Below are 17,132 nucleotides of genomic sequence, written 5' to 3'. Positions count from 1 at the left end.
GTAGGTGCCCTTCTCTTGATGAGTCTTTGAACTCCTTGGAGGTGTCATGTAATAATAATTTTACAGCAGTCCATTTCTGAGCTTTTTCAACAGCCTCCAGAATATTTTGCCATTTTCCTGATATTGATTTTCTATGTTCTTGCCAAAGTCTAAACATTTTGTTTAGAAAATGTCATGGGACTTTTGCTAAACAAAAGCCCTATGACTTTTGATGAGCTAGTTTTACACAGTGTTTTGATTTTTTTACCTTGGTCTCAGTATTCTCCATGAGCACAAGTTGACTTATTCACCAGGAACTTTCGATATGCTTTCTTCTTTTCCTTCATTGCCTCTTTATCTTCCTGTGTCCACCTTGGAGTTCTGATCGGAGACGACCTCACCACATGCCTCTCTGGCTGAATCAATAAATGCTTTCTTCAGGGCTTGCCATTGAATCTCCAAGGTTTGGTTTCTGTTCTCAAACTCTCATTTTTTTCTTGAATAATGTTTGTCTATTTTAGTCTACAGTTCACATCTGAGAGCTGCTCAACAGTATAGCCTCAACAGATGCAAGAAAAACATGTAGCTTTGTTTATAACTAAATACAGTACAGAGACATTTACAATTTATGTACTATATTTAGCAATAATTAGTGTAATTAGAGACAACTGGAATAACACTCACAATGGAAAAACACTCCCCTACCACAAACCATGCTGCATGCAAGCAAAACAGATTTATTGTAGCACTAAACGTAGCAACTAAATTAACACATTTGTCCTGTTTGTCACATTTGTAGTGTTTATAATGCAGTCACTGCAATGTATGTTTTTATTTATTTTACTTTACAATTTATGTAAAGCAGAAAGATCAAAGTTGTTGGAAGTTTTTTCACTTGGTTATACTATATATTAAAGATACCAAGAAATTATATACTGCACTTGGTTTAATCCTTTATCCAAGTCTAAGCAAACAAAGTTTGTGCCTGAAGTATTTTCAGGACTGGGGCAACTCGTAACTAAAACAGATCTGATGGACTTCGATTATCCCCTTTATGGGAAATATTACATTATTTTTTATGCAAATTCCTGATTATATTATTGTAATTTTTTCACCTAAGGACAAAGTCTCTTCTTTATCACATCCAGGAAGTGTCTTCTTGTGACCTGGTTTACTATGGGCAGACAAGAAGATCTGTTGACATCCGCCTTGGAGAACATAAAAAATACATTTGGCACTATCATTATGGCAAGTCAAATTTAGCAGACCATGTCTTGGACACCCCTACACACAGGATCATATGGAAGAAAACAAATGTGCTACACAGAAGTCATAAGTCAGAGAAATTGTTTTTGGAATCAGCAGCAGCTTTGAAACATACTCCAAAGCTCAACAAGTATATCTGTATCAATTTACCAAAAATCTGGGAGAGTCATTTTAAGATCTAATTAATACTTTTTTTTCTCTCTCTCTCTCTCTCTCTCTATCCAACAATAGCTGGTGCCAATTAGAATTTTAGTTCCTTGTGCTGACTGTTACAATTTTTTAAACTAGTCCCACAGTTATACCAAACTGTTGTTTTGTGTACTGTGACAAACTTTCCTTGTACTCTGAAGATGCTAGATATAGTACCATCAAAATATCAGCTAATAAGTTAATAAATATTTATTTTATCATTTAGTGTTGTGAATCAATACCGTTAAATAAACTAGCATCTTGGTATAAATGTTTTAGAGTAGTTGCACTATGTAATTCAGGTCTGATAAAATAGTCAAAATTTTAGATGATTGGGGTAGAGCTATCAATCAACAAACAGTTAAGAAAACCATTACAATATAAAAATTATCTGTATTTATATTTTGTAGATCTGGGAAAGAAGGATACAATACTTGATGAGGTGACAAAAATGAAAGCAGAATTAAAATTATATGGTGAATGTGAACAAAACCAGAAATAAAAATAGGTAAAATAATGATAATAGCATCACAGTGCAAGAAGTTAAACTTAATTGTTATTCTTTCAGTTCAGTAGTATGCTTTTACTAAATATAAAATAAAATTTTGGCTTCTATCACTTGATGTAGCCTAATCTTTTTTGTATCAAAATAACTTATGGAGAAATTTTTCAACATTCAAATGCTTATCAAGCCTAGCAATCCCATCCATCAAAAAAGAAACATAAAATAAATTATGATCAAATTAAATCCATTTGTTAAGCACAAAGTCTACAAAGTAAAATTTGAAGACTTTTTTTTTTTTTTGGTGAATATTTTTTGCTTTGTTTTTTTCGTCAAAGAAGAAATGAAACTATTTTTTCATACCACATTTTTCTTTGCTTGAAATACGAAACACCTGTGCTTTTGTAAAGTCATATTTTCCAAATTATGAAGGGGCAGCAAAAATGGGTCTTTGTTCCTCTCAGATTCTGTGTAGATTCGATTCTGCTTAAATAGTAAATCAGCTGTTAAAATCGAAGCAAGTAAAGATGGTTTGGTGTAAAATTAGGTGTAAGACAAGACTGTATGCTATCCTCCATTGTTCATCATTGATATGGTACACTATTAACTATCCAACTAGCCATGTGAATGAAACATTCAAATTTTTTATGATTAATATCTATGTTATTTCAGCTACAATGGTCACTTCATATTCATGTTTTTACTGACATGCATCACGTTGAGTATGATGATAAATCTGATATCAAAACTACAGATATTGAACTCAAATCTTTACTTCATACAGATGTTATATTCCCGAGGATTATAACATATAGCCTTTGGGACTTTAAACTGAATAAACACTCTAATAAATATGCTAAGTAAAACAGCAGAAAAAGATTAACTATGGAAAACACCAAATTCATTCTTAACCCAAGACTCCTCACCCTTTTATGGATGACATCACTGCTCACCTGGGGGTATGCTGTCACCCCACGACATTTCTTCTCCCCCCATCCCTCCCCATAGGTAATTGAAATTGTTATTGTGTTTAGATAGCCCAAGCTATTAACAGAGTTTACCTACTAAGATATTTCGAAAGGAGAAAAAGGAAGGGTAAATAAAAAATAAAATACAATATCATGTAATTTTAAATTTTTACTGATATTTATCAAGTGTCATACTTCCTAACGAAAACAAAAAAAATGAATATATCCTAATTTTTCTTGTGCAAATGTGTTGTTAGGTTTCAGATAAAATGTACATGAAGTAAAAATACCTTACAATACAAATGACGAACTTATTTACACAAAACAAACAGTGTGTGTCAAAAATTGATGTTTGCTTTAGTAATATATTACACATAAATAAAACATTTTTCTACCATGTGAATGATTTGTAGTTGGTAAATCTAATAAAAGTTTTTATTAGATTTACCAACTTTTATTAGAAAAGTATTTCAGTTCACAATGAACTCGGGCTATTTTGTTTGGCGAGGAAAATTCTACAAACAAATAGAGGGGACAGCCATGGGTTCTTCACTCTCTCTCCACCCTTGGCCAACTTTTATATGGAGACTTTTGAAGAGAAAGCCTTAAACTCTGCCCCACAAAAACCAACCATTTGGCTTCGTTATGCTGATGATGTATTCACTATTTGGCCACATGGCTCCGATGCACTCCTTTCCTTCCTAACACACTTAAACAACCAACACCCCCAGAATCAAATTCACCCTGGAAGAAGAAAAAATAACCGCCTTCCTTTCTTAGACACACTAGTCACCCACCAGCCTGATGGAACCTTGGTTTTCCCAGTCTATAGAAAACCACCCATACAGGCAGATACATTCACCAACAATCCCACCACGCCTCCTCGCAACAATATGGAGTCATTAAGACACTACACAACAGAGCTAAACTTATCTGTTCAAATGACAATGCCCTAACCACAGAACTAGACCACATTCTCAGCCAATGGCTACCCCCCCCCAAAATCCAAAAAATATTAAAACCAGTAAACCCCCCCCCTCACAACAAGGATTACTCTAAATCCATCACCATACCCTATATCCAAGGTACTTCAGAAAAAATTACAAAAATCCTAAAAAAACATGACTTAACTTCTTGTTACAGACCATATAAAAAATTGGCATCCCTTATCCACTCTACTAAAGACACCCCCCCCCCCCCAGATCTACCTGGTGTATACCAGGTCCCTTGCAGCTGTAAGCTGTCCTACTTTGGCCAAACAGGAAGGACAGCAAATATCAGAATTTCAGAACAGAAGGACTACATCCGGTTTCACCAATACAGCCACTCAGGTCTTGTTGACCATGCACTGGATACCTGCCATAGAATACGGTGGAAGAAAGCCACGATAATACACCGTAGTAAATACAAATATGAAAGGCTTTTCATGGAATTAGCTTCAGCCCAAAGAAACAATCCAAACCTCAACAAATTTGGCTGCATGAGACTGCCTCAAATTTGGGAAACCTACATCAGAAGACCTTCAGCCCAATCGCCCAAGAATACCAACATTGCCCGCTAAGGGGCACCATCAGGATTTTAGGAGAAATAATAGCTTCCTGCTTCTTCTTCACTTACTGTTTGTTGTGCCTGCTTGCACGTGCCTTGTTCTTAAGTTTCTTGAAAATGGCAATGTGACGTTGCCAAAATATTGAAGTATATTAAAATTTATTTTAGTGTATATCCTAGTTGACATTGTAATTTCCTTAAATTATTTAGTAAAATATAAAAAAAAGGCATAAAATAAGACTGTCCATCTCCCCATTTTGAAGTTTTCCATATAATTCTGTCTGAAACCGATTTCCAATCAAAAAGTATCTTCAATTTGGTTTAAATGCTATTGCTACTCATCTCTTTCATCATCATCACGAACCATGGGCTCACTGCCCGTTGGTATCTGATGCTTCCTTCACTATCTTCTTCCACCTTTCTTTGTTCAGTGCACAGTGTTGCAGTTTTTGTACACCCATTCCACACTAATATGTCATCTATCCATTCTCTGTATGGTTTACCTCTTCTGTTTACACAATCCATAACAACATAAATATCTATCTATCTTCCAGTCCTCACTCATTCTACAGATGTGTCCAAATAATTGCAGCTTCCGTTTTTATAATCTTCTGCATTAAATTCTCATTTGGTTTTATCTTCTGATAGAGCTCTTCATTTGTGATTTTCTGTACCCATCCTATTCTTAGAATCTTCCTGTAACAAGTTCTTTCAAATGCCAAAATTCTTTTTCTTGATTCCTTATTTATTACCCATGTTTCAGATCCATACAGTACACTGCTAAAGATGCATGTTTCCAGTACTCTTAGTTTTTTTGCAGGCTGATCACTTTACTTTTCCAGATGATATCCATGACCTTCAGATTTGTTCTTCCCTTTGCAATCATGATATTTATTTCTTCTTTATAGTCCAAATCACATGTCATTTTACTTCCCAAATATGTGAATTGTTCTACATTTTCTATATCAATTCCATCCACTTGTATCTTTTGTTTCATGTTCTTCTCACCAAATACCATTGTCTTAATTTTTTCCAAGTTCATAACAAGTCCAAATCTCTTCCCTTCCTCATTTAACAGTTTGTGTTTTTTGTAGTTCTCTTTCATCTTCTTCAATAATAACAATGTCATCTGCAAATCTCAGATTGTTAATTCTCATTCCGTGTATTGATATTCCTTTTGCATCTTCCTTCATTTTGTCCATTGTTCTTTCTAAATGTGCAATGAAAATGCTTGGTGATATTGGGTCCCCCTATCTAGTACCTCTGCTTGTTCTAAACCATTACCCTAAATCATCACCTATTCTAACTGCTGTAACTGCATTCTGATAAACACCTTTTAATATAATTATTAGTTTTCTATCAATTCCACAGGATTCTATAATTGCTAATGTCACTTTCTGGTCAATACTATCAAATGCCTTCTGAAATTCAACAAAGCAAGTATATATGTTTTTGTTTTTTCTCCTAGCTTTCTCTGCTATTAACTGAATTGTCAAGATCTGTTGAATTATAGTTCTATCTTTCCTAAATCCTGCTTGCTTGTCTGCAAGGTATGCTTCCAAATGTGTTCTCAATCTTTCTGTCAATATCATCATTTTCCCAAGATGACTTGGGAAAGTGATGATATTGACAATTGTTCAAGTCAATTGTTCTATAATTTTTACATTCTAGCTTATTTCCTTTCTTGTATAATGTCACTAATATCGATTTTACCCACTCCTCTGACATTTTCTCTTCCTTCTATACCATATTACATAGTTGGTGCATTTCTGTAACCATACTTTTGCCATCATATTTAATCATTTCTCCAATGATGTTATTGTTACCAGGACTCTTGTTGTGTTTTAGCCATCCTATTGCTTTTTCTACCTCTCCTCTTAAAATGTCCATATCATACTCATTATCTGGTGGTGATATCTGCTTCAATTCTTCAGTCAGTTTCCCAACACTAACTCACTAGAGTAGTCCACTGCTGTACAATTTTTTCTTTATTCATCAATACTTTGCCTTTTTCATCTTTAATTGTGGTCTGTTTTGGTTGCCACTTTCTATTAATGGTTCTAATCGTTTTGTATATCTCCCTTGTTTAAAGCTCTCCATCCATTCTGACTGTTTTTTTCACCTCATTACACTTTCTTCTATATTGCTCCTCTATTTGTTCTGATGTATCCCTTCTTATGTTCAAGATTCTTTTCTCCTGTACTAACTTCAGTGTTTTTTGTCTAATCCATTTCTTCTTGATCTTCTCTTCTTTTGGTAACGTTTCTTCAATTGTATCTTCTATCGTCTTCATTACTCTTTTCACTCTTAGATTCGAATTTTTTTCTTTGTCTACACTTTTAAGTTTCTCTTCTAATACTGTTCTGTAGCTTCTTATTTCTGCTTCACTTATTCTTGCTGTATCTCTTCGTTTCTGATGGGGTTTATATTTCTTTTTTAATTTCAGCTTGATGTTGGCAATCACTAAACTATGGTCCGAGTCTATATCTGCTCCTTGAAAAGTTCGACACTGCCATACTGATGTTATCCATCTTCTTTTAATTGAAATCATATCAATCATGTTCTTGGTTTTCCCATCATTTGATTGCCACACCCATTTTCTACACTCCTTTTGCTGGAATCTAGTGTTACAGATCAACATCTCATGATCCACAGCAAATTGTAATATTTTTTTATCTCGTTCATTTCTTTCTCCGAAACCATATTTTCCCATGACTGTTTTCCAACCATCATTATCTATTCCGACTTTGGCATTCCAATCCTTCCATAATCAGTACATCTTGCTTTGGTACTGTTTCTATTGTCTCTGTCAGATCTTTATAAAATAAGTCAATATCCTCATCTGTGCTGTCAGATGTGGGTGCATATATCTGGACTATTGATATGTTAAATGGTTTTGCTTGAAAACTTGCTACTATGATTCATTCATTGACTGGTTTGTAGCCTAACAGTGCCTCTAGTTCTTTTGTTAAGAAGGAAGCCAACTCCTCTCCTCTCTTTCCGTGACCATTATTACCCAAATATAACATAAATTATTATTTATTACGATCTTACCTGTTTTAGTCATCTTTGTCTCAGTAGCACTAATTATGTCCATATGGCAGTCTTCTAGTTCTTCTGCAAATTTGATTTCCTTTCCACTGATTACCTGATGGTTCTTATCTTCAGGAACACTGGGTTGGTATTTCCTGAAGAAAACGGCAGGGGGCCTTGTTTGAATGGGCAACATCCCAGCAGGCATGAAATCTCATCATGTTGTACCATCAGGTTTATTAATGGTTAAACCAATAGAGAGAGTATAATTTGGTTGGCTAATTCCTACATTCTTAAACCCACCCTCATTCATTCATTCAATGGATATCTACTAATGGGACGCACCATGTGAAGGTGACGAATGGACATTAGGTTAAAGCCTCAGTTGGTTCTCCACATTCCTTAAAGGCAATGTGGAGGTCTCCTCCCAGTTATCTGGCTTTCATTCTTAAGTGGCCCCTTAGCACAAAAAGCAATCATAATACCATAGGTTTATATGATTAAATTTTATACCATTTCAGAATTACATAAAAAATTACTTACAGTTTGTTTTTATCATCAACTAGTTCCAACCGAGCTTATTATTATTTCAAGAACATCAAAAAAGTGAAGTATATATATACAAAAACATAATCTAAATTCTCTTTTTGATTGTTAATATTTGGTCATTTTTTATACTAAATATGAGACATTTTCTTTGGATTTTATTGGACCATGATTCTTTATAAATATATGTATATAATCATCTACCAGTTTCGTCAGCTGGAGTCTGTCTGGCTTCTTCAAGATGAGAGTGGTTACACTAACATTAAATGCTACAACAGAAGAATGCAGTAAAGACCTTAAAATCAGTTAAAAAATTGAAAAGGATGCGTGACATTAAGAGCATAAAGCATGGAGACTTAATCATTGTAGTAGATCTTGTTTTATAGTTTTCCACGTAATTCAGTTTCTCTAAACATAGTGAATTTATTAAGCTTTTCCAAATGTCTTTTAATATCATGCCTTGATTTCTATTGAGATCGTCTCCTGTCTGGAGTACCACTGCAGCTTCTTTATAGTTTTCTTCTAATTCTTCACTTTAGTCTTTCAACATCAGGGTTGCCTTTAAACCTATTTTAACTACACGGCAGGTATTAAGATCTCCTAAGGATAGCATCGCTTTCTACAAATATGCAGGAGTATACAACATCCCATGTTCCTGTGGACTGAATTATGTAGGTCAAACGTCATGAAGCCTAGAAATCCAAAAAAAAGAACATATCAGAGATGTCAACAACAACAGAACAGACACCTCAGGATTAGCCCATCATTTCTCAATTTCGAACCATTCCATTGATTAGGACAACAGCTCCATGCCATACATTGAAGAAGATTTCAAATGTAGAAACTTTAAAGAAGCTACAGTGGTACTCTGGACAGGAGACAATCTCAATAGAAATCAAGGCATAATATTAAAAGACATTTGGAAAAGCTTAATAAATTCCCTATGTTTATCAGAACTGGATTACGCGAAAAATTATAAAACGAGATTTACTAACAATGATTAAGTCTCCTTGCCATCTTCATGGGAACATATAAATATGGCACATGCATGCAGGCACTACAAGAAACTACTTTTGTTCCTTAAGTCCTAATGGTGCTCCCTAGTGGGCTATATTGAGTTGTCTTGGCTGTTGAGCTGATGTTCTCATGATAAGTCTCCCAAATTTGGGGCAGTCTCATGCAACCAAATTTGTTGAGGTTTGGCTTGTTTCTTAGGGCTGAGGCTGATTCCATGAAAAGTCTTCTTTCAAATTTGAACTTGCTACGGTGTATTATTGTGGCTTTCTTCCACTGTATTCTGTGGTATGTATCCAGAGCATAGTCTGCAAGACCAGAGTGGCTATACTGGTGAAAAAGGATGTAGTGCTTGTGTTCTAAAATTCTGATATTCGCTATCCTGCCTGTTTGGCCAAAATTTATAGCTGCAAGGGACCTGGTATATCCCAAGTAGGTCTAGGGGAAGTGGTTGGTCTTTGGTAGAGTAGATAAAGAATGCCAACTTTTTATATGGTCTGTAACAAGAAGTCAGGTCATATTTTTTTTTAAGGATTTTGGTTATTTTTTCAGAGGTGCCCCAGATGTAGGGAATGGTGATAGATTTAGTGTAATGTTTATTGTGAGGGGGGGGGGGGGTTGTGGTTTACTGGTTTTAATATTTTTTGGGGGGTTGTAGCCATTGGCTAAGAAAGTATTAAGGATGAGGTTTAGTTCAGTGGTCAGGACATTGTCATCTGAACAGACTAATTTTGCCCTGTTATATAGTGTTTTAATAACCCCATAGTGCTGTGAAGGGGAGGGAGGGGATTGCTTGTGAATGTATCTGCCTGTATGGGTGGGTTTTCTATAGACAGAGAAAATCAAGGATCCATCAGGTTGGCGAGCATCTAGGAAAGGGAGATGGTTGTTTTCCTCTTTTTCCGGGTGAAAAGGTTTCTGAGGGTGTTGGTTGTTTAATGTGTTAAGAAGGGGTGGAGTGTATCTGAGCCATGTGGCCAAATAGTCATGAGAACATCAGCCCAACAGCCAAGACAACCCAATATAGCCCGCTGGGGGGGGGGGGCACAATTAGGACTTTAGGAACAAAAATAGTTTATCTTCTGCCTCATTTGCTTTTTGTAGTGCCTGCACGCACATGCCATATTTGTATGTTCCCATGAAGATGGCAATGTGCCATTGTCGAAATATGGGAAGTATTTATTAAATTGTCTTTTAATTAATATTCCAGTATACGTTGCAAATTCCTTAAATAATTTAATAGTCATGTGTTGCCAACGTATAAGCCTTTCTACAAGGATTAAGTCTCCATGCTTTATGCTCTTAATGTCACGTGACCTTTACAATTTTTTTAACTGATTTTAAGGTCGTTATTGCATTCTTCTGTTAGCATTTAATGTTAGTGTAACCACTCTCGTACTGAAGAAGCCAGACAGACTCCAACTGGTGAAACTGGTAGATGATTATATGCATATATTTATGAAGAATCATGGTCCAATAAAATCCAAAGAAAATGTCTCATATTTAATCTAAATTCTTATCATTATGGAATAAATGACAAACTGATAAAACTTAAACCATTTTGTGATGCAATTTCTCACTGTGGTTAGTGAGTGTATGCATATAAAGAGACTACTACTAACTTGGAGGAAGACTGCATGGAAACAAGGAATTTAAAGAATTTAGAGTATGCATGCCAGATCTCTTTACAGTACACAAGCACAATGATGTCAAAACTAGCAAGATTCTGAAAGAATTTAAGGTTAGGACTGCTTTCACAACAATAATTATTATCAGTGTTGTAAAACAAGTAAGTGCCAGCACTCATTCTTTACTAGAGGAAAAAATTTGAACATTAAAAAATAAATAAAGTAAAATTACTGATAATTTTATTTTATATATGATAATGTTTTTTGAATATGAAAAACAAACTGTTCAAGTATATATAAAAAAACTAAAATTTATCATTTTAATAAAAATTTTATATAACAAATATCTTTACAACAGACAGTGATAAATGGAAATTTCATTAAATAACTAAGCTTGTTTGAATGCTAGGTAAATGTGTAAAAGGTTATTGAATACAATAACCTTTTACTCATCTGCATGCCAAATGAATGGAAAAAAGTTCTGATATTCCATATCATTGTGTACATCCCAAAAAAGAAGCACTCTATTTATCATTCACACCAAAATATTGCTAAAATACTATAGTATTTATGGAATCAGTGAAGTGATCCTCCTTCCTTGTACAGTCTGAAAAAATCCACTGATCAACAAATTGAACTACAGAGGTCAATTACAGTAGTTGCTTGCTATAGTCCCTAGGGACCAGAAAGCATAACTTATAGTGCAATGTTTGCTATAGCAAATTAAGAGAAAAAAAATACAGACCTCCCCCTTACCCACTCCATTCTCATGAAAGAAAGGCAATCATGAAAAACAAAAAATAGAACAAAGGATTTGAAGGAACAATATATTAAGCACACAAAATGATAACATGGAAAATTACAAATGCAAGCAACAATAGGCCACAAAAGAACTAAACAGAAGAATATGAAAATGTTTAAATTTCAAAACGTTCATAATAAATATGTGCAGTTTATACAACCAAAACCAGCTTTAAAACTTCAGCAGTAAATCAATTTCATATAACTAGTTAACTCTACCTTGAATTACAAATGCAGGGGGGGGGGGATACAAGTGATGAACATAAGTCTGTGTTAGTCATCTGCATTAGCCAATCTAATGGGGGTGGGGATGGAGAAAATAAGTGATTAACACAGTTGCAGTGAATATCAGCTTCCTTACAGAGGTTCAATGATACATGTAGTTCCTCATTCAGAATTTAAATTTCTAACCTAATTTTTGATTTCATAGTGGTGTTCATTATAGTGGCATTCATTACAGAGCTGTCTAATGTTTCGGTACTAAGCCTGAATGGATAAGTATATACACTGTACTTGGGTAGAAAAGCTGAGACAGGGATTTATTAATGTCTTTAGATGGCAGATTATGCTACCTGGCATGAGACAACCATCACCTTGCTTACTATAGTAATGAAGAGAATGAAAAAAGTTATTTACTTTGTAGAGCATAAGAAGCAAAGATGGTGGCAACAAAAGCTAATGACGAACTAGCACCCTGTGTTTCGCCAGTGCAGCACTACTGATCGCTGACAAAACCACAACATGCCACAGTTGTGGCATGTTTATTATTATCACAAATAATAATAATAATAAAAAAAGGGAGTATATTCTTCAAGTTCTGTTGCACTGGCTGCACGCTTCCTGTGCAAAAATAGACGAATCGCCGCACAAGCTATTTATTGACATTAACCAGCCCTTTTTCTGTTTGCTGTGCCTCCCTTATGCAAAACAACTCCTGAACATAGGTAAACAAGTTAGCCTCAAAAAGCACATCAATGCTAAGAATGAAACTTTTCCCTCCATAATACAGCAGTGGAAGCTAAGCTTAAACTAATTCACAATCAATGAACTCTGCGATCTAATCGCACCAATGGTGTATGCTTTGATGGAGGCCAAAACACCATTATGTTGAACTTTCCGACAGAAAATGGAAAATCATTAAAAGACATCAACAAATTAGCAGAAGAATGCAGCATCGATTCTAAAAATATCATTGGTGCCATTGTTTCGGGCCTATAAATAAAAGGATGGAACGAAGTTTCCATGCCTCGTAAAAGTGACTTGTGACATGCCGATAAGCACATCTAACTTAATAACAGTGATCGACAGCAAGTTAAAAGACACTTTCCCCAATCGTGCATATCTGCTCGACCAGACCTAACATTTGCCCAGAGGGAACAAGGATGCAATCTTCAAAGAGAACTTGAAGAAAAATGCCAAAATGGAGACAACAATTGGATCATCAACTACAAAAAAAAGTTAAGTTAGTGCAAAAATCAAGTGACACCACTAGTAGCCACCATAGAAACCATTATGCAGGCACCATAGAGGAAATGTGCAAGAACCTTGCAGTCAAATATATGACTCACAAAACCTTGCATATCCACTTCACCAACATCCATGGCCTAAACTCCACCCTTAATAGTGTCCACTAACCGACCACCTTCAGTCTACCAAATCCCTTCTCCTTCTGGCAGAAACTCAAATCTCACCTCCCCAGTACTATTCATCTCAACCTTTTAACTACACACTCTTGACCCACGGGTGGCATCTGTCATCTGCTCTGACATACCTTGCCAAAGAGCATCTGACCTAAAATCATCCAACTTTGCCCTTCTTTATTTGAAAATATCCCTTCCCCGCCCAGTCAAATTCATTTGCTGTCTCTATCGTTCTCCCAATACAACAACCACACTGAGCTCTTTAATTTTCTCTCCTCGAAACTGATTTTCTCCAGTCCCACTTTCACAAGCGAAATTATCTTTCTACAAAATTTTAATGTCCACAACACCAACTGGTTTTTCCTCCTCCAGTTGTACAGATCTTGCAGGCAGAGATGCTGAAACATTTGCCGTCACTAATGACCTTACACAACTTGTTCGGATGCCAACCAGAACACTCCCCAAGTACCCTAGATCTTTTCCTCACCAATGACCCTTACAAATACACAGTGAAAGCAGTGGGCCCACTAGGTAATTCTGACCATAACCTAGTGCTCATCTCTTCTCCCCATGCAATGACAATTACACAGCCACTCCCATACAAGAGTAGTTTGGCATTATAACAGTGCCAAGTGGGACAGCCTCTGCAACTTCTATGCCACATTCCTATGGTTGGACTATTGCTTCCAGTCTTCCAACTCAAACATATGCACTGAAACCTCATCAATTTCAATGCTAATAAAAACCAGTCGTGTCTTATTTCTCATAAAAAAGAAACATTTTTTCCCTGTATTATTTTTGACGATATCCAAATATCCAGACAATATGAGATTTCTCTTCTTGGAATTACCCTGACATCAAACCTCTCCTGGCATAAGCACATCACAACTATCGCATCCTCAACTTCAAAAAAAAAACAGGATTTCTCTTTCACTCAAGATGTTACTTCACCCCTGTTAACATCCCCCCCCCCCCTCGGCCTAACAATGAAAAAACAAATTTATATTTTCAAAATTATTTTTATTTTTCAACATAATCTCCCTTATGACTAATACATTTATTCCAGCGATACACCAGCACCATTATCCTGTCCATGTAGTGGTTCTCAATAAGATCTGCAAAAATACCCCTCTACAGCTGGAATCGCCTCTTGATTCAAAAAAAAAATACTGACAAGCGATGAAGAGTTTTAGTTTTGGGAACAGATAGACGTCAGAGGGAGCCAAAACTGGGGACCAAGGTGGAAGTTCCAACAATTCATAGTGAAGATCCCTTCATTTTCCCATTGACAAAACACTTTTGTGAGCAGGTGCATTGTCCTGATGAAAGATGATTATTTTCTTTTGCAAAGCAGGTCTTTCCTCACGAATTTTTTCATCTGGTCTGGTTAAAAGATCGGATTCCCCGGTTATTGTTTTACCCTTTTCAAGATAATTAATAAAATGTCTTTAGCATCCCAAAACACCGATGCCATGACCTTTCCTAGTGATGAAACTGACTTTGTCTTCTTGGGTGCTGAACAACTGGCTTCTAGAAGAAGAGTGGAGAAGAGTGCCCACTATTTTGACTGCTGTTTGGATTCTGGTATGTAATGGTGAATCCAAGTCTCATCCATAGTAATAAATCAAAGTGAAAATCAATTTTCTTCTTATTAAAATGCTCCAAGCACTGTTCAGAGATTTTCATGCGAATGCATTTTTCATCTACTGTGAGCAAGCATGGCACCCATCTTGCACAAAACTTTTTCATATGCAATTCTTCATGCAAAATATATCCTACCTGTTCTTTTGAAATGCATATAGTCTCAGCAACTTCATGCACTTTTGATTCACCGGTCATCGAATACCATATCATGCACTTGATCAATGATTTCTGGTGTTGTTACACTTTTTGAATGTTCTTCACATGGATCATCTTCAAGGCTGGTATGGCATGTTTAAACTCGGCAGCCCATTTCTTAATTGTCGAAAACGAAGGAGAAGAGTGCCCATAAACTTTTACGAACTTTGAATGAATTTCTTTTGGTGTTAAACCTTCTTTTACAAAGAATTTTATAACCGCACGATACTCAATTTTACCCACTTCAAGGGATACAGACAATACTTTTGCTTCAAACAGCTGTATAAAACAAACTACTTGATAGAAATGACTTGAAATTTCACATGGATGCTTATGACAGATGTAGCAACTTAGAAAAAAAAAAAAATCTTGCCTATAGTGTTGCCATCTATGGTCGAGGTCGATAACTTTTCAGACCACCCTTGTGGTGTACAAATCACAAATCTGCCCAGCTATTGAATACTGTTCTCATATATGGGTGGGCCCCTAAAAGCTCCCTCAAAATGCTGGACTCAATATAGAGGAGAGCAATTAGACTTATTAATGACCCATCTCTTACCAACTCACCCCCCCCCCCACTTTTGCACAGACATTGTTTCCATTATATGTATATTCTACAAATATTTCCTTGGAAAATGTTTATCTGAAATAGCAGATTTCCCCACTTAGTACTGAACTTGTTGGAACACGTGCAGCTGCTGCTCAATATCCCTTCACAGTGCACCATGAAACAAACAGAACAGGTTTCTTTTCTTCTTCCTCACAACTGCAGTATTGTGGAACAGTCTTTCCCCTCTTGTGTTTCCCAAGGAATAAAATATAGTCTTTTAAATCAAATGTAATCAAGTTCCTCCTTTCCCAACTCACTACTCATATACAGTACTAATGTACTATAGGTTGATCAACCAACCTCTCGTGTATGGACTCGACATAAAAAAAAGAGCAGTCTCATTTAATCCTAGGCTCACAATACAGAATGAACATATGTGAAGAAATAAAAAAAATAAATACAATTATTTATTGAACATGGCTGGTGGCAGAATAATCAGGGTCAGTTCTAAAGCAGGGTTCCTTCATCTAACCCAATATACACTTCCAACCTTTCTCAAGCAGGTTTGTCTTTAAAAAAAAAAATTACACCAGTTTAGCTCACACACAGCATTTATTTGCTATAGGCCCTGGACCTCTCATTTCTGCGAGTGAAATAAGTTTTCAGACAGATGTCCTGACTTCAGTAGACAAGAGGATGAGCCCATGAATGAAATTACTGTCTGTACTGGAGGAAAAAAAAAAAAATTGAATTGAGTACTGTTTAGGTTTATATGACAAATTTATACGATGAAATATAAGCTGCTGCTATCACAAACTTCAGAGAAAAATTCTGAATTTACAGCAAGAGTAAATGTCACTATATAATATAACATTCATCTTAGTTTCAACTTGTTCACTGTACTAGGCTATGGCAAACAAAATCCACTCACAATATGCACTTTGTTAACAAAAAATCTATTACATAAAGAGACATTCAAATGGCATTAATATACTATTCTTCAAAGTTTTCCACTCTTCATCTATATCTTCTTTGATACGAAGTCAGAAGACTATATACAAGTAGCTAAGTCATGAAGATGCAGACTAAGTAGTACATTTTTGTATGAGTACTTGCTTCTTAAAATCTGTAAAATGTTCTGTTTGTTAAAGACCGTTCAATGAGATCAACACTAGCCAGTGGTAAACATGAATTATAATTTGTTTACTAGCATTTCTTACACTAATGTATGAATCAGCATTAAAATAAACTTTCAGTGCAGATGTATGAATGTAATGCAAAATATCTTATTTAGTCATCTTCCCTTAATGGGGAAAGTACAAGTAAAATAATAAGAATTAAAAACATTTACCAAAATTGCCTTTTTCAAAGAAATGAACTTCACTGCTCACACTTCTTGCACAAACAGCTTCGTCTTCTGTCCACTGAGGATTCCTAAAATTACAATATCAATATACACATGAAAAATATTCTCAACTGTTAAAAACAAAGCAAAACAGCAACTCAAGTCAATGCATAAAGTCATTATTTCTTAAATATTTTACAATTTGCTAACAGTTTGTCATTTATTAAATAATGTTTTACTTATTTGGAAACATGCTTTTGATAGCACCTGCTTTGAATGATGAC

At 35.4% G+C, this 17,132-nt stretch overlaps 1 protein-coding gene across 1 annotated transcript in view; it reads right to left on the bottom strand.

Annotated features, from left to right (window-relative positions):
• Window positions 1–17,132, bottom strand: part of eIF2A (eukaryotic translation initiation factor 2A) — a 270,564-nt gene that overhangs the window by 192,479 nt on the left and 60,953 nt on the right. Inside the window, exon 6 of the mRNA XM_090402822.1 lies at window positions 16,855–16,937. Coding sequence (XP_090258948.1) covers window positions 16,855–16,937 — 83 coding nt within the window. The remainder of the gene's footprint in view (window positions 1–16,854; window positions 16,938–17,132) is intronic.

Source organism: Typopeltis vanoorti, chromosome 13, assembly GCF_054136105.1.
Source record: "Typopeltis vanoorti isolate ZY-2024b chromosome 13, IOZ_Tvanoo_1.0, whole genome shotgun sequence".
Taxonomy (NCBI): domain Eukaryota; kingdom Metazoa; phylum Arthropoda; class Arachnida; order Uropygi; family Thelyphonidae; genus Typopeltis; species Typopeltis vanoorti.
The sequence above is the reverse complement of the archived record's forward strand: the minus strand, read 5'-3'. Positions and strand labels throughout refer to the sequence as shown.